Source organism: Drosophila navojoa, chromosome 2 (assembly GCF_054131105.1).
Source record: "Drosophila navojoa isolate 15081-1374.11 chromosome 2, UAZ_NAV_1.0, whole genome shotgun sequence".
Lineage (NCBI taxonomy): Eukaryota > Metazoa > Arthropoda > Insecta > Diptera > Drosophilidae > Drosophila > Drosophila navojoa.
The window spans coordinates 6,064,442-6,089,633 of NC_142890.1; the positions used below are offsets into that span (position 1 = coordinate 6,064,442).

At 44.0% G+C, this 25,192-nt stretch overlaps 1 protein-coding gene and 1 long non-coding RNA gene across 7 annotated transcripts in view; one reads left to right on the forward strand and one right to left on the reverse strand.

Moving 5' to 3' along the window:
- Nucleotides 1-25,192, reverse strand: part of LOC149092082 (uncharacterized) — a 193,544-nt gene that overhangs the window by 26,067 nt on the left and 142,285 nt on the right. The window lies entirely within an intron of this gene.
- The window catches only part of kmr (pleckstrin homology domain-containing family A member kramer), a 33,012-nt gene continuing 14,460 nt past the window's right edge, over nt 6,641-25,192 (forward strand). For 2 of the 6 annotated variants that reach the window (XM_089265797.1, XM_018111582.3), the window contains exons 1-4: nt 6,665-6,874; nt 18,638-18,974; nt 19,283-21,605; nt 23,753-24,908. In XM_089265797.1, coding sequence (XP_089121923.1) covers nt 18,943-18,974; nt 19,283-21,605; nt 23,753-24,908 — 3,511 coding nt within the window. In that variant the 5' untranslated portion in view covers nt 6,665-6,874; nt 18,638-18,942. Of the gene's footprint in view, nt 6,875-18,637; nt 18,975-19,282; nt 21,606-23,752; nt 24,909-25,192 lie in introns of all 6 variants that reach the window. The other 4 variants (XM_030383555.2, XM_089265798.1, XM_018111581.3 and 1 more) reach the window with 4 other exon arrangements.

Consider the following 25,192-nt stretch of genomic DNA (forward strand, 5'->3'; position numbering starts at 1 on the left):
AAGTTGTTTTTGTTGCTGCTGTTGTTTTTGTCGACATTAGCGTAACCCAAAGCTGGTGCAAAATGTGCTGATCAAGCATTAAGTGGCTTAATGAAGCGTGGCGCATGAATCTAACGGACCTGCTCTGAGAAACTGTTGACTCAGTGCTGCGACTAGACCGACTTGGCCAGTGCCAGCAGACTGGTTCAGCCTCGCAGAGTAAGCCTTCGGGTTGCTCAGCAGATAGATTGCGACACTTCAGTTGCACGAACTGCGCCAAGATCATTAAAATCGATCAGCGGATCGAACCGAGGCCCGGCTGCAGGTGCAAAGCGAAGGAGATTGTGCAAGAGCTGACGATGCAAAAAGAGAGACAAAAGGAAAAAAAATGAAATAAAACTAGTCAAGGCAACAAACTACATTGAGCTAGATCGTGGCTGGGACGTCAACTGCCAGCGCATTACGTATGCGCCACGTTGTGCGCTCATTGAAATGGAAAGCAAACGGCTAATGGCACAGCATGCGACACATTCACAAAATTCTAAGCGAACACACAAAAACCAACCTAATTGCAAATGCAAAAAAATTCTATAAAATAACAGCGACAACACCAACAACAACAACAGCAACAGCGACAATAATAAATCTACAACTGTTCGTTTGGCACTCGGCGGCGCGACCAAGTTGCCGGCATTTTGCGAGTGTTACGCGACTTTGAGCGCTCTAATTGTGCGCTTGTTTAGTTTATATACATGCACATCTATATACAGACACTCTATAGAGCAACAACAACAACAACAACAACTGGTATAGCAGTAGCAACACAAGACAGATAACAACAACAGAGGGCGACATGCAACAGCGCACAGGCGTTGAACGTTTAGCGGTGCTGAAAATCACTGAAAAACAGGGTATACAAAAAAAGGGTAGACGAAATTTAAATACTCTACTCTTTAGAATATATAGTATATCTAGTATCTAGTGACTAGTATCTAGTATCTAGTATCTAGTATCTAGTATCTAGTATCTAGTATCTAGTACCTAGTATCTAGTATCTAGTATCTAGTATCTAGTATCTAGTATCTAGTATCTAGTATCTAGTATCTAGTATCTAGTATCTAGTATCTAGTATCTAATCTAGTATCTAGTATCTAGTATCTAGTATCTAGTATCTAGTATCTAGTATCTAGTATCTAGTATCTAGTATCTAGTATCTAGTATCTAGTATCTAGTATCTAGTATCTAGTATCTAGTATCTAGTATCTAGTATCTAGTATCTAGTATCTAGTATCTAGTATCTAGTATCTAGTATCTAGTATCTAGTATCTAGTATCTAGTATCTAGTATCTAGTATCTAGTATCTAGTATCTAGTATCTAGTATCTAGTATCTAGTATCTAGTATCTAGTATCTAGTATCTAGTATCTAGTATCTAGTATCTAGTATCTAGTATCTAGTATCTAATATCTAGTATCTAGTATCTAGTATCTAATAAAATATCTATTTTTTTCTGATACACCTCAGTTGCATTTCAATTATTTAGCATACTTAGATTAGTATTTGAATAGCCTATTGGGCTATTTCCACAAACAGAACTTTTTTCGCCCCCCCCCCCCCCAAATATTATGAAACATCTGTATTGTTTTGATTCAGTGCTCAGTCAGAACATTTGTGTAAATAGAAAATGAGATCATGGTATAAATTGAAAGCCAACTGAATGGACTGGAAATAAATAAGTAGTATATAATCATATGAAAGTGAAGAGTGTAAAAAAAGTCGTTTCCTATCATTAAACACAGCAAAAAATGCATTTCATATATCCAACTATTGTAGAGTATCGAAACAATAGCAAACAAAACGAAGAGTAAATTCATGTGGATGCAGCTACATGTCTATTTAGTATTTTTTTGTTGTTGTTTCTGTTTATTTTCTGCCATTAAGTGGAGTGGAAATGCGTAGGAAATTATGATATAATCATATACAGAGAATAGGCGTATGCATATATGTACATATGTACATGTATATCGCATGCATGGGTAGGCAAATGGAGCTAATTTTCAAGATCAAGTTCAAGTTTAGCAACTGCATGATTTATGCTACAATGCAGCCGAGTTTTGTGGCAGGTAGCACGACACAGCGTCGCTTGATGGGAAACTCGACAATGGCATTTTCACAAAAGTGCCTGCAACAGAGACAGCGAGAGCGAGAGGGGCTGGAGTGGAGGGTAAGGAGACAAAAACCTTGATGTGCTCGGCAATTTGCCAAAGAGGAGCAGCAAAACAAGAAGAAGAGCTAAAAACAGCGTGTCTAGCGGCTAAAATCACCTTTTGACCCACATTGGGCACAGCAATTCGAGACATTGTGATTGTGCATAATGTGAAAATGATGTTGCTGCGGCTGCGGCTGCTGATTGATGCACGATTGGAGGAGCAAAAGAAGCAGAAGAAGAAGGTGCAGTAGTGCAAGAAGAAGAAGAGACCAAACTAGCGACAATTCAATCGTGTGTTTGTAGCTGCAATACGAACGGAAGTCAACCGCACAAATCGAACAATTTACTGTTGATTGCCGCTAGCCCAATGCTGGTTTCTGCAAGTCTACACAGAGACATCTTTACATGCATATATGTACAAGTATATGTGTGTGTATATAGTTATATTTGTGCCTTGGAAAATGTCAAATGTGAAAACGTTTGCGGTTTTGTTGGCGATTTTCCCGCACGGAACGTGACTTTGGCATTTCGCAGCGGCTTTAAATGCAGCTTTAACTGTGTCACTTACTATGTGTGAAACAAAGTGGTTGGCTGGCTGGGTGGTTGGGTGGTTGGGTGGTTGCTTGTGTTGGGATGGCACTGAGGTGCTTGCTGAAGCATATTTTACGCATAGTTAAACACAAGTGCAAAGCGTCGCATAAACACACATAAAGCACACACCTACACACACACACTCACACACACACACACATACACTCACACCTAGCTCGTGCACTTAATTATGCATTAGGCTGCACTGGAACTTGGCTGCAACTACCTACAGTTCATTGAACTGGCTGTTGAAAGGATGTGGCATTGCACCGTTTTGGGGGCGTGCCCACACACACACACACACACACAAACACGCAGACATTTTGACCTGGTCTTTGGCCCATCTTCATTAGGGGCCAGCGACAATCAATTGCCACCTTAAAACGAGCGTCACGTGGTGTCGGCCAAGTAATTGGCGAAATGTACATTTTGGCGTTCAACCTGAGTGTGGCATGCCAATGGAGCGTGGCTGGAGCAGTAGGCGGTGCCGTGGCCACACTTGAGTGCACCACCGACTGCGGATGGGTTGTTGCCGGCAATTGATGTGCCTAAGCCACGCATGTGTGGCCAGTTTTGTGTGTTTGGCATTCAATTGAATTTATGGCCGTTGTGTGTGTGTGTGTGTGTGTGTGTGTGTGCGTTTGCAAGCTGTTTGCCAAATTTATATTGCCTACATTTGAGGGCAGGCAACTGGGCTTTGCCTGCAATTGATTTTGTTTTGCTTTTGAACTGCTCCTCCCACTCCTCCTCCTCCTGCTGCTGCCCGCTCATGTCCACAACGAGCAACAACATTGTCTCTGTCAGTGGAAAACCCTCGAGACAGCACGCTCTGATGCACACACACACACACACACACACACACACACACACACTCACGCACACAGTCAGTGTTCTGGCTTGCACGAGCGGCTTGTTTATTGAATTTGGGAGCTTTTATGCGCTGCCACAGTGCCCGATGGCACTGCAGCCAACCACCGCAATTGACTCTTGCCTCCTGTATCCTGCCTGCTGTGTTCCGGCTCCTGTGCCCCGGCAGCCGTTCACTGCAATCGAGGATGTAATTTTTGCATGTCTCCGGCATTAAATTTGCGCCTAGTTGCAACTCTTTGCTGCTGCAATTAGGTCTATGACATTCCGCTCTAAATCTCCTGCACACTTTGCTAATTGTTTTCAATTGCACACACACACACAAGCACACAGACACACACATGCTGAAAAAACGTAATTGCTCTTTGATGAGGCTTTGGCCCCCGGCTAATTAGCTGTTAGAGCTCATGGCAAATATTTCAATTGCAAAATTGTTTGCCCTAATTGCCTTAATGCTAACTGCTGACCAAATTAGTTGATTGCTATTGGACTCGTTATGTGAGCCGGTGGCATCCCATTGCTTATGCAAGCATCCATGGCTCCATGGTCACTTCATCATGATGATACCCAGCGCATCAACTCCGAATCTGCTTTGGCTATGCGAGCTGAAGCGAATATTAAGATTGGTTCTGAATTATTTTGCGCTATTTGTTTTCGAGTGCTTTAACTCTTGTTCATTCAGAATATATCGTATTTGTGTACTCCACCCTTACTGGTCTGTCATTAGATCTACATAAGATTAGATTATTTCTGCTAAATCAGATATTATATAAATGAAATCTTTTACCTTTGTCAATTTTAACTCCACACTCACTTTATTCCTATTAAATTCCCTTTACAATAACTAATTGTAATTTATTTGTATTTCATAATTTATGCAAAATTTTCCTCCTGCTGTTTTGGTCACTTTCTCGCACTCAATTTTCACTAGCTACGCGCAGCAATTGCCAAGCGAACGGGCGAGTGGATGCAGCTCTATTGAAACGTTTGCCTCCGTTTCTATTGTGTGCCCTGCATATGGAATCTGATTCCGCACCCAATACCCATACCCATACCCATACCCATACCCATACCAATAGCAATACCAATGCCCGATAGCAGAAGCCCAATCCCAAGCCCAACTTCATGTGCGGCAGCATTGAAGACGCGTGTTTTGTCGTTTCAGCCTGTTGGGCTGCACGTGACTTGTGTGAACAATATTTGGCCCGACACCCTGCCCAACGCCACTGCCACAGGGCCTGGCAAGGGGAGTGGGGGGTGCTCATGGTACTGGCATTGTTTTGCATTTGCGTGCAACGATTTGTGTGCAGCCTTTGTCTTATACCTACTCGATGTTGTTGTTGGTTGTTGCTTGTTGTTTGTTATAGGCTTTTAATTGACATACGCGTCTCTTACACGATTTCTCAGTTGACTTAGCCCGAGGCCTAAACCAGCTGCATACTAATATCTCTTTGCTCGCACTCGCTCTAACTTTCATTTCTCTCCGTCTCTCTCTCTTTTGCAGCTTGTCATGATGTCTGAGCGCCCAAATTTATTGGCCACACATTGATTTCCATATCGCTAGCGCATTTGGCCCCTTAAGGTGAGTTGACTTGACTTATTAGCCTGCTAAGTTTAGATAATTGCTCTCGCATGCGCACCAAATGTTAATTAGCGCCCAGCAACAACAATAACAACAACAGCAGCAGCAGCAGCAGCAACAGCAGCAACAACAACTACAACAACATCCGGACTGCTGTTGTAGATTGTAGATATTAACACAGATTTTATGGCCTTGCACGCGGCGCACGCATCACACGAAAGCCCCGCGCGTCAATATAAAATCGCCTTAAACCATTCACCAGGCAGCACTCAAAGCTATTTTCATTAGCTAAGCGTTGGGCTGAGTGCGGCGGTTCGATTGCAGCGCCGAGCTTTGGCCCCAGGAGGCGGCGGCAACAGCAACAGCAACAACAACAGCAACAACAACAACAGCAGCAACAACAACAACAGCAACGAGGAGAATAATATGAATATAGAAAGTCCGACTAGATATGCCCTTTATATTAGAAAGTCAATTGTATAAAACTCTTTTGGGGTGAGGAAGAACGATTAACATTTTTAGTTGGGCATTGAGTTTTGAAAGTAATTTTATACTCAAGCTGCATTACTGATCGACAATATTGATTAGACATATAATTCCTGCAAAGAGTATTCCTTATAGAGTATTATTTCTTCTCTTAAATAGCATTTCGTATAGGATTTGAATGACTTAATTAGTATATTAAAGAATTATGACAGGACAGACTAAGAGTAAAAGTCTAAACAGTGAGAGTCTATTGAATATGAAGTATTAGAATTGGAATGCACTTTAATATATGAAAAACTGCATACAAGTATGCAGAATATATTTGTTAGATTTTCTAAGCAGCCATTAAATCTAACAAGTTCGTGCTTTCCATAGCTAAAATTACCTAAGCCACATAAAGTAAATTATAAAATATTCAGTAGACAATTATGCATCTAGTTTACATAATATATTTAATAGTTCTATACACACGTTCCGGTATATACACATATGTATATACATACATATACATATATATATATTTATATATATTCTTAGAATTGAAGTGAAAGCAGATATTTCATGCCAGTTCATGCTCGCTTCGACATTATTAATGCATGCAGGGTATAAGAACAACAACAACAACAACAACAAAATTAGCCGCCTTGATTATGTATGTGTGTATGTATGTGTGCGCTGTGCAGTTTTTATGCTGCCGGTGTTTTTGCCAGTCGCTCGAACGAAATTAGAAAGAAAAGCTCTTTTTCTCTAATGCACAAACACCAGGTAAATACACGCTCACACTTGCACATACACACAGACGCACACCCACACACTTTCGCTCAGCGAATCATGCTTAGCTGTAGTCAAAGCTTACTTTGAGCTGAAATTAAATGATAAAAACAAAAACAACACCGACTTGCCTTTGAGCATATTTCGTTGTCGTGGCATACGCGTCGTATGCTTAATCAACAATTGCTTGGGCAACCCACGCACAGCTTTCGCCAGGAAGCTTTCACTCAACAGAGCTTTCGCTCGCAGCTGTGCTCCTGCTTTAGTCAGTGTCCTGTGCGCCGAGCGACGAAACGAAACGATTTTCTTCCGCAGTCTCCTCACGAATTTCGCCAGCAGCGGCTGGGTTCCAAAGGCCCAACAGCGGACGGTTGGCAACGCGCGTGTTTGGTTGGCAACTCAACTCAACTAAATGAAAATACAGAAAAAGAAAATAACAAAAAATATCTATGGGAAAAAAAATAAATAAAAAATATAACCAGGCAGTCAGCGTTGTGGGCGTTGGGCGTTGTGGGTGGCGCGCAAAATAAAAGTAAAATTAAAATGAATTAGAAGTTTTTGTGTATTAGAGCTTGTGTGTGTGTGTGTGTCCGTGTGTGTGTTTGTGTATGTATTTGTGCGCGGTGTTATGTAAAGCGTACTGGATTCGCCTTAATATTCGAGCGTCCAAAAAAACGAAAGCACAGAAAACCACGTCGCGTCCTGTGAGAGTGAAAATACATATAATGCTGCCCAAGTGTGCGAGACGCTGACTCGTTGTTATCGTTCATTGTTGTTCGTTGTTGTTGTTGTTGCTGCTGCTGCTGGTGATTGCGCTCACGTATATTATGTAAATTATTATGTGGCCGCCCAACAAGACGAGTCCTCCTCCTCGTCGTCGTCGTCGTCGTCGTCGCCGTTGTTGTCGCCTTGCCGAGCTTCAGCCATGTCCAGCTCCTTGTCCACATTTACGTCTGTAACTGCGCTGCACGTCATCAACGTCCTGCCTTTGCTGTCACAACAAAAACCAGAAAACATAATTTGAGCCTGCCTGCTGCGCGTGTGGAGACAACTCGTGCCTTATATAGCCTCCTTCAGCAATTGTCCTTGTGACAAGTATCAGTTCAGTTGCCTAAAAATGCGTTTGAAGTTTATTTTTAGCAGTGTGTGTGTGCGTCTTACACCTGTGACCTGACTCTCTCTGTGTGTGTGTGAGTTGGCAAAAAGGTGCCCGACTGCTCAATTGCTAGCAAGTTTTGAGCGTGTATGTGGCGCCATCTTGGGCCGCTTTTAAAGCAATTTATTATGCCAAGCAGCGCATTATTTACACACCCGATACACAAACAGAAACACACACACTAGCACACACACAGAGAATACACACATGGCTTGCCTCTAATGAATAATGTTATTCAAAAGCGTATCTACAGCATTTGCATATCCAGCCAAGTCGACAACAGCCAACAATCAAGCCAAGGCATAGTCGGAGCAAGGACCTCATATTTTAGTCCAAGTCCATAGTCATGTAACCAGGTTATCATATACATGTAGCTAAATGCATACACCGTTAATATACTATATACTTATATGTATATTGATGCAGCTGACAGTTGAATTCAATTTGAATTGCCATTTTGATTAATTGAATCATTTGGTCAACTAATTGCTTGAAACGCTTATTCACTTCAACTGCATAAATACGTAATTATGGCTATTCGACGTAATTCAGCTCAAACTGCTTAATTGACATATTTTGTGACAATTGCAATTTTGAGACTGCCTTAACTTTTCTCATCTGACAGCTGCGTTTTAAACATTTCAATGAGGACTTGGACATGATAGGACTAAGCAGTTGAATCGAATTCAATGAACTTGCCTATTATTGAATTTTGGGATATAGTTGACCTCTTCTTAGTCTCTTCAGTGTAATTGAGGAGGGAGACTTATATTTACGCTTAATTTTTATAGGCTATGTATGATCTTTAAATTTGCGTATGAATTGAATTCCTTTTTGTGTATCAGGTTTCCTTTTGTTTTGTCTTTAATTCCAAGATTAGCTTTAGATCTTAAAAGACAAACATTACAGAAACCGTTTGTATTTATAAACTTGCATTGCAATATTTGCTACGAATAGCTGTGTCTCATAGATGGCGCTTTGTAGCGTTTTGAAATTTACAAATTTTATAAATATTTTATAGCCCGATGTTTCTTATATATCTACAAAACATTGTAACTTAGAGTTCATTTTAAAAGATATTTATTCAAATGTGCAATAGACATTCTTTATTTATACATTCCTTCAATAGTCTTTTATAATATCTGAATTGCTTTTATAATAAATACCGAAGAATCAATGATCATCGTCTCTGTATTTATTATAAAAGACTAGCAAGTTCTGAAGTCCTATTCTGCTTAAGCCATTTTAATAACATATATGCATCTAATGCTAAATTAAGATTTTTAAATATTTTTCATAAACATCTTCATTAACTAATCGAATGACTCAGAGTTCGCTGAAGGCATCAACAGCAATAAAATTTTGTTTTTGCATGAGATTTTCATTAATAGTTATTAGAGTTTTGTATAAAAATTAGTGCAAAATTATAAAATTTGCAGCTTTATGCTAATTAATAATTAAATAAACAACATCACTGTATGATATACAACAGTTAATTGAGATTAAACTATAAAGCATATATGTGGGTTCAGTTTTCGTTGAAATAAACTGTGAAATATAAGAATATACATACATATATAATAAAATATAATATAAATCCACATGAATATTTTAATCGGCATCGAAAGCATATGCTAAATGCATTACGTTTTCTGTATAATAAATGGAATAAATTAGCTGTATTATTAGCATATGATGTGACTATCTCAGGAGAACTTCAGATATTTTTGCATGCCAAACTTAATCAGTTAAATGGAGACTTTCTTCAGTTTCGAGAACTCAATTTATATGCAGAATAAAATATACACAGAGTAAATTTTGGATGACTGCAAAGTGTAGACAATTTCAATATCCAGCTCTTCAACGCTTCATTGATCTCCAATCAGTTCATACGAACTCTTTTCTACACTCTCTCACACACACACACACACACATATATTTACATATATTTACAAAAATAACTTTGGCATTTGTTTAGCTGACATTTGAAAAGGTCTAGATCTAGATCTGCTTCTAAATACTACACATAAAGACTTTCACTTGAGGCCACACACAGGCAGGCAGAAAGTTTTGTCAGATTGATATTTGTGATGCCCGCACGTAGATCTTAATGTTTGTAATGTGTGTAAAAGGTAGGCGCTGGGGCACGTCGAGTCGTTTTCCGTTGATTTCAATTCTAATTTTCATAATTTCATAAAATTGGCCTTGCTCAATTTTGGGCTAGCCCAAAATAGGCCGCATCACTCGGCGTTTCGCCGTGATTCTCATTTGCATTGGGCGCCCATTCACTCGAGCGTTTCGTTTTCCTCTCCCCCCGCCCTGCGCTGCTCGGGCTGAATTGTAAAATTAGATTTGCATGCGGCAAGTGAATTACAACGCGTATACAACAAATTGCAGGCGTTTACTTTCAACAGCCACGCCCCCATCACCCACCGCCCATCGCTCACTTAGCAAGCGCTTCGCTCCCTCTCTGTGCGTCTGTTGATTTCGCTGTTGCGTTTGCTGTCTTCGCATTTATTTCGCATGTAGTTGCAATTAAAAGTTAGAGACTCGATTCAGCAGGTAATTGCAAGGACGACGCCAGGACATTGCGTATAATTGCAAAACTCATTATGTGTCCTTGTCACGCTGCCTGCCTGCAACGTGTGTGCCACATTTACTCCAAAAACTTTTGTGTTTAGCTGCAGCAGCCTGCCCTGGCTGCAGGCAAAAAAATAAAAAAAACTCCAGCAGCAGAGGCAGCTGCACTCGCTTCACTCAGAAACTCAAACTCAACCTCAACCTCAGCCACGACCTCAGCCCTTACCGCACACCCAAAACTTCGACTGCAGTCGAAAAACTTCTAAGCCCCAAGTCAAGCAGTCAAAGTGCATTTTACGGTGTATTTATGGCCTTATGTTCATTCAGCTGCCTGATGGCTGGGGTCAAGCAAACATTGCTCTGGGTCAAAAAATTCCAGATACTCGCATTTATGAATGCGTGTCTGCAGAGTTGTGTGTATGTGTGTGTGTGAGTAAGTGAATGTGTGCTTGTATTTGTTTTAGAATTTTTAGTTTTATGTGCAGCATAATCAATAACAATTTGCATTTACATACAATACATAGAAAGCAAGTCAAGCTGAAGCAAAAACTTGGTCCTTCACCCACACACACACACACACACACACACACGCGCACACACAGACAAATACAAATAACAATAGGCAACACAAATGTATATAAAATATATATCAAATGCCAAATGAATTCGTCCAGCATGGCTGCCAGCAAAGAAAAGAAGGAACGAAAAATAGGAAACGAAACAAAACAAAATAGCACATAAAAATAACGATGTATCGCAGATGGTGTAGCACACACACACACATACATATATAAATATATAAGTATACAAATACATATATAGAAGCATACGTGGGTTACTTGAAACGTAGCGCAGTTATAGTTGTTGCTTAGAATAAAGGGAAATTAACTCTCAGCTGTCGTAGAATTCAGCTTCTCTCTTTTAAACATAAGATATGGTTTATTGAAATAATTTTCGAAATATTTTTATTTGGTCGGACTATGCCAAAAATCGAGTTTATATTATAAACTTTATAAGTATTGAAAATATGCAGCTATAGTTTTGATTTACAGTTGGAATTTCCTGATGTGTCCGAAATTAGACCGAAAGAGATGAATCGAATAAATAAATGTTAGTTATTGGATGTCAAATAAATCGATAAATATATAAGGCAAATTAATAATAAATATAAATTACTTAAATATAATATTATTAAATTATAAATTACTTACATATAATATTATTATTATTACGTCAACCAATTCGCACAGCAGATATTCCCCATCTCTCAGAATGGACTCAACTCTTAACTACATTTGACATTCACTACAGTTAATTAAAATATGCATTTTAATTATGACACTAACTTCATATTTACAATGGACCAATGCACCCTATCCGTTAGCCGCTTAAGTTGGGCAAACTTTTTAAATATTTAGCAGCAAATTATTGCAGCACGGAAAGTTTTCATTAAAAATTGTTAGGGCAACTATTTGCGCTCAGTTTGCTCTAAAATGAAGTTAGTTCCAGTCTCTTAGTCTCGTATTCTTGGGCATTGTGCGAATGCATGCTCGATTTTAAGAGCCTTTTAAGCTCTGATGTGCTTAAATGGATTTACTCCAATCCATTCATCCGTTTCGCTTTGTTCGCCTAGAACTTAATGCAATTCTGACGCAACTCTCGTTTCGGTTTTGGACAGGCTGTCCGACCAAATGCAAAACAAATATACCATAAACAAAGACTACAGCCAACACACACACTCAAACACATATATTTAGAAACTTCAGCGACAACTATTAGAGGGAAATATTTGTGCTTGGCTTTGTTTCCAGCAGTTATACACGTGCGAAGCGCCAAGAACCGAAGCTAGAGTGAGTTGGAGTGGAGTATGAAAGAGAGAGAGAGAGAGAGAGAGAGAGGTAGAGTCAGGTGCGGGAGGGCCAGGCGTGGGCGGCAGTAGCCATAAACATGGCACACATCCTGCAGGCACACGGCACACGGACCCGAGTCTGGCTTTTGTGCTGCCAAAAACGGAAATGGGTAACAGCAGCAAACGCTATGGCAGTGCTTTACCCTCTCTCTCTCGCTCTCTCGCTCTCTCTCTCCTTCTCTCTCTTTCCGTGTGTGTGTGTGTGTGCGTGCAAAGTATTTAAATTGGTATGCAACATGAATGACAGCCGCCGTTGCTCATGTTTGTATGATAAAGTCCTGGCACTTGTGCGCTTGTGTGTGTGTGTGTGTGTGTCCTTGCCCCGCCTCGTTGCTGCCACGCCCGTGCGCCTTGATTTGAAATTTTTCACTGTTGACGGCTGCGAATGAATGCGAGGCATTAGCGCATGCCTAGGCGTTAGCAGCAGCAGCAGCATCAGCAGCAGCAGCAGCAGTCATATCCTGCGCCAGGACCATGTCATCATGTTGTTGGCGTGATGTAATTTTAACTCAGCTGCTGCAATGACTTATTTGGCTTCCAACTTTTGCCATCATCCTGTTTACTCAATTTACGTGCCTCCACACGTGTGTGTGCGTGTGTGTGCAGTCGATAATCACCTGGCCTGCCGAGGAGCTGTAACTTGGCTTAATGGCCGCCCAAACTGACAGACGGCATTGGCAGCTGTCGCAATACCTGCGACATGCGCTTGCCGCTTGTCAATTTCATATGCATAGGACATGCACAAAAGGATGCCCAACACACACACACATGCACATGGCATCATAAACAGGCAGAAGCAAGCACACTCGTAGGGCCAATCAGGCCAGCTCGTCTAGCACAATGGCAAAAGTGAAAGCAACAAAATCTTCATCATCAAGTGTCATTCTAGGCGGAAGCTGGCATCCACTCAACACACACACACACACTAATAGACAGCTGTTAGTGAGTGTGTGTATCTCGGCACAGCCCTGTGGCTCGCAATGAATATTTATGTTTGTTGTTGGCCTCATGTTCTGTTTCGTTTTGTTTTGTATGCCAACTGGCAGCAGCACTATAAACTGAGGATTCCGAGCGCCACACCCACAGCAGCAAAACCCTTTAGCCCAGTCTAGCTGCGTAACCCTTTCTGGGATTTTTTACTTATTTTTTGTTGCTGTTGTTGTTTGTTTGCTTGCTGTATGAAGTGCACTGTCAGCCAAATCAAGTGTACAAGTTTGAATTGCTGCCGGAGTGCTGCTGACCCTGGCGGCAACCGAAATCAAATTTGAATATGACATCTAAACCCTTTTTGGGGGGCATTATTGCTGTTGCAATGGAAAGGGCCAGCTAGGGTTTAATGAAATATTTATCAATCAGCCGTTGGCTGCTTTAGCTCCTTGAGTTTCTGTTCCAGCTAAATTTGACTGGCCCAAAAATAATTCATATACATATTCAGTAAATATCAAAGCTGAATATCCAGAGATATTTTATGGCCATTTATTTTAAAAATTTATTACTATTCGAAATGTTGCTTCAACTTTATTCCGGCTCCTGCCCTGGGCAGCAGTTCTAGGAATTTCGCATGAGCTGCCTTGCTTAGCAAATGCCAATTTGAATGAAGTGAAATTTGAAGTATGAATCGATTCACATATGCCAATCGCTCACAGAGCTCGAGTGCAGCCACTGAGCCATATGATTATGGCCATATACACGAGTAATTAAATTCTCCGGCCCGATTGTCCAATCGAGCTGTGGACATTCATAATCGATATATAACAAGATAATGCTAGGTGTGCACAGCGAGGCAATCGAGTGCCGAGCGGCTAATTAATAATGTGATTGCTCTGTGGTTGAGGTGTTTGGGGCCAATGCTGATTTATGTCCGAGTGGGGTAAATCGAACGGGACGCGCGGGAGACCGAGCTGTTGCTCTCAATAGTCGCCGATGGAAGAGTAAGACCAGCCTTGCACCCAATGTGATCGAAATGCCATTTAATTACATTCAATTGTTTGTGCATTGAAAATTTATGACATTTACTATGGCTCTGGCAGCTAGCTGATTGGGTTATTCAGTGCACTGCTTCAGTTGTTCATGTTAAGTAAATGTATTTTATTTGCAACTTTTGGGCAGAGCGAAATGATGTGTTTACGCTGGATGCCAAGTGTCATTGCAAATTGTTGGCCATTTGCGCTAGCGCAAATATTATGCAACACTTTGCGCCCCGATAAGTATGCCAATCCCCAAAGGGCAACAAACACAGAGAGAGAGAGAAAGAGAGAGGGAGAGAGAGCTACACACACACTCTCTGTCAAATACGTTGACAACTCATCAAAGCGTCTGTCAGGCTGTTTGGGGCAAGGTCATGTGCCAATAGCCCACAGGCGCTTAAGAAATGCCAAAGGAAAATAATAATAATAAAAAAAAAAGAAAAATTTAAAAGGTTTTCCCTCTTTTTATTTTTCACTGAGCTGCTAACCCGCAGCGTGCGACTTTTCAGTTACTGAGTGTATGTATATGTGTGTGTGTGTGTGTGTGTGCTTGTATTTGTATTTGTCAGCACATTTCTAGCTCACACACACACACACAAATACATATATGTATGTATTTCTATGTACATCTGTGTTCGGACTATCTCTTTGCCTGAGGCTCGCCTCGTCGTTTATTGATTTTTCCTTTTGTTATTTTGTTGCAAGAAGTATTTTACACATTATTTTTGCTGCTCAGTTCCTTTGGCCACTTCCGCTTCCACTTGAAGGCGGAATGATGAGTATTTATAATTGCACTTAACGGCATGCAAGTGGGGAGAGATAGAGAGAGAGAGAGAGGCGGCAGAGTAAGAGCGAGCAAATGCTTTGCGGCATCCTTCACAATATTAATTAAGTTGGCCAACTACTCGCTGGCCCGCCGACCCGTCGACCCGCTGGCTGCTTGAGCTGGCAACACGGCTTCAAGTGAAATGGCACTTTGAGTGGGTCATTGGCTGTGGCTCTGACTGTGGCTCTGGCTGTGGCTGTGGCTATCTTGGTCTCTCATTGCTGTCCACTTGCTCAAGTGACACTTGCTGCCAATGATAATGACGTCATTGCGGCTCGCTGTTTAACATGCATGTTGCATGTGCGGCAGCCATTAAGGCGCGACTTTAAAGTCAAGCCAAGTTGTAGGCTATAAATGCAATTGCTTGTCTTTGAGGCAGACGATTGTTGCATATATATAGATATATGTATATATATATAAGTACATATAAACTGCTAGTTTAACATCTCAAGAGCTCATTTTCATTTCAATTCCAATATACCATAAAGTCAATTAGTGGCAAAAACTTTTATGACTTTTCGCAAATTGATTTCTGTCCACCAAATTTCTCATTAGCAAAAGAAAGTAAAAAAGTAATTTGATGCCAATCTTCATTTATTACGTCACAAACACAGAACAAATCAGTTTGTATATAAAATTATAATAAAGTTATACAGCATAAAGTATGTAGTGCATTAGCTGTGAAGGCTGACAGAGAAAAATTGAATTAAAAAATAATGATTTGTCCCGGGCAAAGCCGTGAAATGCACGCGCTGATGTATTCATATTGACTTGGCTCATATTCAAATCTATTTTTAGTGCAAAAAGGTTGTGCGTGTATTCGTATTTGTATTTGGTATTTGCCTGCGACGCCGTGCTCTATTTATAGCGCAGCTAATTTGTGCGTAACACACTGCGTATGCGCAATAATGAAGCTACAATTTGACGTAAACTGTCCGTGGAGTCCGTGGACGACTGGGCGTTTTGGGTGTCTGCTTGGCTGGGCGCTTGTCAGCTAATTTTTGGACAGCTGCAAAATGTTTTCTGTTTGCACATAAACACCCAACTGCCGCGCCCCCCTTTTGCCGTTGGCCCGACTGCATTTGCATAGCCAAACTAAACTAAACCAAATGCAAATATTGCAGAACTCTGGAAAGCACAATTGGTTTCCAGTTTGGGCCAGTTGAGTGGAGCACAAACACACGAGACCCAAATCGACATTTACAGAGCTGATCCCTAATCAGTTTGATTGTAATGCGTTAAGTAAATAATCGTATCTGGCCAGATGTCATAGAACTGCGCTTCATTGGCTGAATAATTTGGCTGCCCGCATTAAGTATGCATTCGATATACATATGTTCTACATAAATGTGTGGAGTCCCTTCCATTTATATGCACATAATTTCGAGTCACATCGTAACATATTCGTAGGCTGCAAAAAGAATATGCTTTGCGGCTGTATTTCATGTACAAATTAGCGATGTCCGTCACATGAATTGTGTGTGATGCGGGCATTGCATGCATACAATGCCGTTTTTCAACACTGTAAAATGTGAGTGAGAGTATGAGTGTGTGTGTGTGTGTGTGTGTGTGTGTGTGTGTGTGTGTGTGTGTGTGTGCGGCAGCCAAGTCCTGCCCCAGACGTCGCTGCGGTCGTTGTTAAATAGCAATCGATTTTTTATATACCCTGTAGCAATCAAATGAGTGAAGAAGGATATGATGAGTCGAGCTGGGCGGCTTAAAGAAAACTCTCTAAATTGTATACAAATTTTTTAGATTTTGATTAAATTCAACTCAACTTATTTAACTCATATGAATAGTTTTGTCAAAAGGAAAAATCCAGAATCAAATCAAAATAATTCTTATGATTTAGTCAAGAAACAAATGCCATAACAACTCTCTAATCTACAACAATTGTTGAATACATTCAACTATATATATTAGTGGACACCTATGCAGCTCTACAGGGTATTTTTAAGCACAAACTGCAATCAATCTATGCTCCTTTTATTGCTACTCTGGCTGTTATTATTGTTTCCCTGCCAATATTTTATTTGTGCGTTTGCTTTTGGCTGCATCTTTCATCGAGGACTGCGCCGCTGTGAAATGTGAAATGCTGGCTGGCAGCGTTAATTGAAAGCCATACAAATTGTGGCCCGGCTCGAAGGCAATTGTAAAATGGCTTAAACACTCTTCGCACTCTTCTTCTTTGGCAGCAAGCCCGCTCGTTCTGGTCAGCTGCCAGCCTGGCTTTGGCTTGGCCTGGCCCGGCCTGGCTGGCTGTTGATTGTAGCGTGAAATGGCTATGGCAAAAGCAGCTAATGCCATGATTTAACATTTGTTGCCAGCAAAACACACACACATTTGCACACTCTCACACATACACGCACACATGACGTCGCTTGTGCTTAAGTCCCGGATCAATTGTTTGTTTATTGCGCAACATTTTCAACAGGATTTTGCTTTTAATGCACAAACGTCGACATTTGTGCCAAGTTTTATTGTGCTGTCAGGCGCTGTTAACTTGGGCTCTCTTACATCACGCCCCAGCGCCCCCAAGTATGCCATGCTTACATTGTTTTGTTTTTTAAAATCGATTCCCTGCTGCATTTACACAAATGATATTTGCCATATATAATTCATGTGACAACTTCAACTTCGCTTAATTTATGTGCAGATGCACAGCTGTATATAGACATTATATATACCTGCATATATGTATATAGATATACGTATGTACATATATCTGTGCGACACTCATTTCATTTGTGTCATATAATTTGTATGGCTCTGGTCAATTGCATTAAACGCATTTTCCCGTTGACTTCGTTAGCCGGAACGGTTCATCGGCTCATCAGCTGGGTTGCTCTGACTGTGGCATTTATTATATTGCACACATATGCACATATGTATATATACATGTATAGCTGCTCGTATTCAGTCATAAATTGTCAGCCTTAATTGCGGTTGCGGGCTGCCAAGTCGATTTGCCACAGACAAGAAACTTTAAACGCTCTGCTTAAATAAACCTCAAGTGCTGCCAGTTTCATATCGCTTATCATAGCTGATAACGCATTCAATTTGTTGGAAATGTAAACGCAAATTACAGCATAAACTTAATGAACTGCTTAGTTAGAATTGAATGCGAAATTCACTTAAAATAAATATGAATAAATTGGTTTCCTTTTGACTACTGAATGGGTGCTAGGCTAATATCATATATAAGGGATGTACAATAATATTTCAGCAGAAATTCCCAGTTTAAAATTGTTCTGCAGTTTAATAAATATTTTTCTGAATTCTAAAAATACAAAAATTGCAATGAAAATAGCAAAAAATCGCATATGAAATTTCTAATAATTGAACTATTTAGTCTGTGGAAATTCAACAAAACTAGACGAATATGTTTATTTAATGTTCGCAAACAAAAGCAAATCATAAATAAATATAATAAAAAAGAAACAATAATAAAAATACATATATTTATATTTAAAATTGCGCTCGAAGGTATTTTTCTGTATGTGTGTGTATGTGTGTGTTTTTTCTGTGTTGTCTATTAAAATAAATATTCGACTGCAGCAAACGCATTTTCAATTTGCAAACGCAATTCGTGGGGCATAAATCTGTGCCAGCCCCCGGCGCCTGCCGCGCCCCTCGCCCACAATTGAAATAGATATTTTGCCAGACATTTTTTTGTTCCCCCAACTGCAACTGAGCGAAATTTTCATTCTCTTAGCGCGCCACAAACCAAACATATCACAAAAAGAAAAAGCGAATAAAAGAAATAAAAAGCAGAAAGGAATAGGAGAATAAAATATCACAAAGAGACTTTGGCCACATTTCATTTGGAAAATGAGAACGAAAAATGTAATTGAGTTTTCGCATTCAATCAAATAATAATCAAACAAAGAGCAAAACGAAAACGAAATTGAAAAAAAGGAGACAACGGAGACTCACGTGCGATTGGACGAGCGCGCAAAATCGAATTATTTATAAAGCCAATTAAATCATTAATTAATTAATCCGAACGAAAGCGAAATCATGTTTGGCTGCATTTACCAGCTCTGGGATTGGTAAGTGTGTTAAGTTTGTTGCCAGCTAACGCTAAATTCATTCCATGGTGCACAAAGTCGGGGCTGCACTCAATCAATTACCATCAATTACGGGCTGAGCCGGCCGGGTCGCCAACGTGGAGTGGAGCCCACGGATTTGGTTAAATTGGCGCAAGCCCCGTTGCGGCACAGAGCTTACGCCGTAGTCCACGCAATTGAATTAATCCCGTCGACCTTTGCTAATTGATGCAACGCCATGTGACAGCTGCAGACATTATTTTAACTCTCTCTCGCTCACTCTTTGCTCTGCTCTTCTTTTTGCTCTGCAGGTTGGAGGCGCCACCGCTCTTCACGGGCGGCACCATGGACCCAAAGAAGCTGCAACAGCTGCAGCTGCAGGCGGCAACGGCCCAGCAACAGAAGAAACTGCCGCTGGCCTATCAAACCAATCTGATTGACTATCGCACTGCGACACATTCGCCCGCCGGCTACCACCTGGCACCGCAGTCGATCTACCAGCAGTCCCCCACGGCCACCTCGTCCAGCGGCGGCGGTCCACTCTCGCCCATCGACATGCAGCCGCAGGCCAAGCACGGCCTGCTCAAGCACCATGGCCATGGCGGCAACTCCAGCAGCTCGCACAGCTCTCCCTACCACCAGTCGTACACGAGCAGCGGCGGCACCGGGGACCAGCTCTATCAGTCGCCCACGGAGCGCACATATCTGGCCGCCGCCGGGCGGCTGCAGGCGAGCAATGCGACGGCGGGCCATCATCCCATCTCGGCGCTGCAGGCGCAGTACCAGCAGCTGCAGCAGGCCAAGATGCAGGCGCAGCTGGCCACGCAGAGCGAGGCGGCCCAGCAGCAGCAGCGCACGTTTGCCATGCGCCAGGCCATGAATCCGCCCACGGGCCACTACCACATGAGTCAATCCTCTAGCATGGTGTCCAACATGACGCTGCAACAGCAGCAGCAGCAGCAGCAACAGCAACAACAACAGCAGCAACAGCAACAGCAGCAGCGGGCTCCACCGTCTACGCTTAATTTGGCTAATCAATATCAAGCTGCCTCGGGTCCGTTGAAGCTGCAGCAGCAAATGCCGAAACATTATCAGGAGCAGCTCTATGCCCAGCAGCAGCAGCAGCAGCAGTTGCAGTTGCAGTTGCATCAACAACAGCAGCTGCAACAACAACTGCAACAGCAACAGCAGCAGCAGCAGCAACAACAACGTCAAAAGCAGGAACAGCAAACGCCTGGCAGCGAGCATGGACCCGTCTACATCCAACAGAATCATCCCGGCCATGTGGTCAATCAGGCCTGTCAGACGCAAATCTCAACTGTGGTCAAGCCCAAGCCCACGCCCAGCTCGGAGGAGTCCTCGTCGGCCTCCACGCGCAGTCCCACCCATGCGCCACTGGATCGCAAGAAGAGCATCGGCTCCATACAGGCGCTCAAATCTCCGATCACCAAGCGGCCGCCCACCACGCCCGTCACCCTCTCCGGCTGGCTGCACAAGCAGGGCTCGGACGGGCTCAAGGTGTGGCGCAAGCGCTGGTTCGTGCTGGCCGAGTACTGCCTGTACTACTACAAGGGCCCGGAGGAGGAGAAGCTGCTGGGCTCGGTGCTGCTGCCCTCGTACCGTGTCTCCGCCTGCCTGCCGGAGGACAAGATCTATCGCAAGTTCGCCTTCAAGTGCGAGCACCAGAACATGCGCACCTATTGGCTGGCCGCGGACAGCGCCGATGCCATGATGCAGTGGGTGCGCGCCCTGGCGGCGGCCAGCCTCATGCAGGCGCCGAGCAGTGGCGAGTCGGAGCCCAGCGTCAGCTCCTCGCTCAATCACAGCGGGGAGAACTCGGACTCGGGCATCCACACGCTGCAGTCGCAGCCGGGCAAGGGCCAGCTGACGCCCGCCTCGGACAATGCGGGCACTGGCAACGGCGCTCAGCCCCTGTATGCCAATGCGCCGCCCAAGCCGCGACGCATCAACGACGGCGGCTACTCCTCGCCGTCGCCCGAGCACAATGAGCAGCAGCCAGTGCCACCTAGTCGTCGCAGTGGCGCCACCGGCGGCTCGGTCGGAGCCGGCGGCATGTTGTCGCCCACGCAGCAGCTGTACCAGCAGAGATCTCAGCAGCAACAGCAGCAGCCACAGCAGCATCATGCCATCTATGATACGCGCACTGGACACGTGTCGACGGCGCTGCAGCTGCAGCAGGCGCAGCAGCAGTACTCGCTGGATCACCTGGAGGCGCAGTTCCAGCAGCAGCATCTCGACATGGAGGAGCAGATAGCACGACTGCAGCAGCAGCGCGCCGTCGAGGAGATCTACGGCGAGCGAGATCTCTACATGGCCAAGCTGATGCAGCGCGGCGCCTACCCGACCCAGCAGCAGTTGCAGGCGGAGCGCCGCACGCCGGACGCCTACGGCCGCTCCAAGCAGCAGCGCCTGTTCGCAGCAGCTGCTGCCGCGGCGGACTACGAGGATATCTACAATATGTCGCAGCTGGCAGGAGCCGGCGGCGCACTGTCCGCACACGAGGCACTGCTGCAGGAGGCGGCCAGCTACAGGCGGCCCCTCAGCCCGCCCAGCTACGATGGCAGCAAGCATGTGCCGGCCATGCCACAACGCTACACGCCCAACCACATGGAGGTAAGTTCTTAGCTTCCACACAAATAACTCATACGCACCGTCTGCCCAGGCCGCTGGCCAGCTGAAGCTGCAACTTTGCCCAATAAAAGCTAAAAAGTTGGCCAAATGTGGGCCAATTGCAGCAGCCGTTTGCAGCGAGGCAACGAGCTCAGGTTGGCCTACTTAAAGTTTACCCCAGCTCATAGCCAGGCGCCGACTTGGCCAACACTTGTGGCCAAGCCAAGAGCACAATGCATTGAACATCAACTTTTACGCTGAATGGCAAATGGGCGAATTTTACTTTCCTTTAGTTACCCAAAAACGAGTTGAGGTATGACACCTTTTTAGCCCATATAGTCAGACCTTAAGAGGGGAAGCGCGTCTGAGGGCTTTAAGACTTATAGCATATGGATAAGGGAAAGAAATATTGAAATTTAATTTATCTCTCTGAAAGCGTAGCTTTTAGAGTTAGGCTGAATTACATATGTATGAATGTATATGTAATATATATTAATTTTTAGTTCAGAACTATATTCCTTTTTAGTACATATCAACTGCCTAAAAAATATCTCTGTCACTGCAGAGTTAATTGCATTCATTCTCAAGTATATATCTACAATATATATACTCCCCAAACACATATTTGGGCTCATCTTAGCATCTGGTTAAAACTTATTGGTAGATTGCTGCCGGAGTTCCCTCGACTGCCATCAAAGTTAACTTGCTGTTTGCTGTGTGGCAAATGGAAAAAGTTTCTGACTTGCATTAACTTGCAAAAACACAATGATTGATGGAAAGCGCCACAAGTATGACAGACACACACAGATTCGATTTGATCGATTGCATAAACGAAAGAAATTAACCAGAGATGGCGGAGAGCTCAGGGTTAAGTTAGGTGAGCGCCTGTAAACTACGAGTTTGGTTAAATTATATCAGCGGAAATGAGATCTGAATGCTAATTTCTTTGAGTTATTGAGCTCGAGATATTTGAAAAATATAAATTTGTTAAATACGGTTAGGTATAAGGGAAAAATTCAGTCAAAGAGTACACTCAGATAAATGTTGAATAGGTAACACATTCAAATGTAAGCTACATCCTTGTCTTGATTCAAGTTGAATTTCTTTTTCAATTACAGCATATCAAACATAATGTTAGGTTTGTCTGAGAAACTTTTAATTAAAGTACAACCTTTGTATATACATATACATATAAACTTTGTTAGTTTGACAGCGCGCTCTCAGTTTGATGTTGACTTTGAAAGGGAATTAAAAATTAAAATTTACTTTATAATTTGGCAAGATGTAGCAAGCGCAAGCAAAGCCTTGAGTGTGCCAAGGCGACTCCTGAAACACTTTTAAGAGAGAAGAACAGAGAGAAAGAGAGGGAGAATGAGTGAATTTCAGGTATATAAAGCATACATAAATATTTATTAATGCAGACGCAGCCAGGTATGCATATATATGTATGCAAAGATTTTATGAGCTTGTATATATGTCTAGCTATCACATAAGAGATGCCTTCTGTATATATATCCAACGAGCTGAGAGATTAAATGCGCTAAAGCAGCGAAGAGGAAACTCACGTTTCTATAGAGATTTACTAAAATGCTAAAACAGCGAGATATTTACATAAAATGCAGAAACATTAAATTCTTTTACCTCGACCAGGGAGGCCAGAGAGACAGGCCAGAGGTCCGTTTACGTGCGGATTGGAGGTTGAGCATCTCAAACTTTCAGTTTTTAGTTTGCAAGGAGAGTTGCTGCTGCTGGTCGCAAGTCCTCGGCACGCCCACTAATTAGAGTTTAGTGTGTCAGTGGGTTGCTAAATTGCAGACGTTTTATGCAGCGCACTCGCGGCTGCAGCTGCCGCAATTGCCACAGCTGCCGGCTGTGGCGCCTAAAGTGCAACTTTATGGGCTGCTCGCCCTCTCGGGCGGCGTCGCCGTCGCCGTCGGCAGACTGTGCAGCTGCTTTGTGGGTCAGCCAGGAAATAAGTCGCGTGCATGATTTATGCGCCTGGGCCCTTTGGCAGCTGGCTAGCAGTGGCTGCCGCCTTGTAGGCCAGGCCAATTAGCCAATTGGGGGCAACATTTTAAAATGCAAAACTCACTTCTGTGTGCGTGTGTGGGCACAGTTTAAACTAACCACTCTTTGCTTTACGTCCACAGCCAACGGCCGCCGATCAGCTAATCAATAACCTGGACTTGCGCGCCCGCACCGCTGCGGCCATCGTGCGTCCGCACTCCGCCGACTTCTTGGAGTATGAGGCGCGCGCCGAGGCGGCTGCGGCTGCCGCCGCCGCTGCTGTGGCGCAGAGCAAGCACGAGGCAGGACGCGCACCACGGCCCAAGTCGAGCTTGGACATTAATCGCACGCCCGACAGCTTCTACTACTCGGAGGCCAGCTACGCGGAGAAGATGCGCAAGAGCGCGCTCTACTTGCAGAGCGGCGGCGGTGGTGCTGGCGGTGCTCAGCCACAGCAGGCGGGCAGCTATCGCACCGCCAGCGGCGTCGCCGGCGAGTTCGGCAGCGGCGTGCACACCATTGGCTACGAGAATCCCTATGAGCGGGCGTACAAGCGCCAGGAGCTGCTGGCCGAGGCGCAGGCACAGGGCAGCGCTGCATGCAGCATGCCACGCATGAGTCGCTCGGCCAGCCAGGGTGCGGGTGGCGGTGCCGCAGCGCGTTCCGTGTCCTCGCACGCACAGCAGCAGCAGCAACAGCAGCAGCTGTCACAGGATGAGGAGCTGCCGCCACTTAACGTGCATCCGGGCTCGATATTCCCGCCCTCGATGTCCACGCAAGAGATCATCAGCAAGAACGAGCAGTTCCTGCGCTCGGCCAGCGCCCGGCTGCCCAAGCGTAACGGCGGCCTGGACGACGACTACTCCACGGCCAACAATTCGCTGGCCACCTCCCCCACAGCGGGCGCAGCGCCCTCTCCGCAAAATCCGCTGGATGGCGAACGCAAGCGCGAGGAGTCCATGAAGCGCCTGCTGGAGTGGAAGCAGCGCATGCTGCAGTCGCCGCTAACGCGCAAGGGCGTGCAGCAGGGCGGCAGCAATATGTCCGCCATGTCCAAGCTGGGCAGCAATCCGAACATACTGCTCGCCTCCACGGCGGTGGCCAGCGGTGCACGCTATGCACCGCTGGCGGGCAAAACGGGTCTGGTTGCCACGGCTGCCGGTGGCACGGCAACCACAAGCTCTGTCGCCGCAACGGCAGCCGGCGCCAGTTCCGCGGGCATTCAGCGCTCCAGATCGGAAACGCATGCGAATATGGGACCAGGCGGTGTCTACAACAGCTACTCCTCGGACGATGAGGGTGAGTACTTGACTTTGTTTTCCATTTCTCTCTGTATCTCTAAATATGCACAATGCTCCAACCCCGCCCCCCCAAGAACCTCCCATTTTTGCTTTGCTTTAAGTCTTTTTGTGCTATCGTCGCCTATTTGGCTAACTACATATCTCTACTGTTACTCTATCTCTGTCTCTTGTTGCGCTCGCTCTTTCTCGCTATCTCTCTGTGTTTCTCTCTCTATATCTATCTCTCTCTCTCTATCCTGTTAGCTGTTTGTCTATCTCACGTTGCAGTTTGTGCCTTTGTTC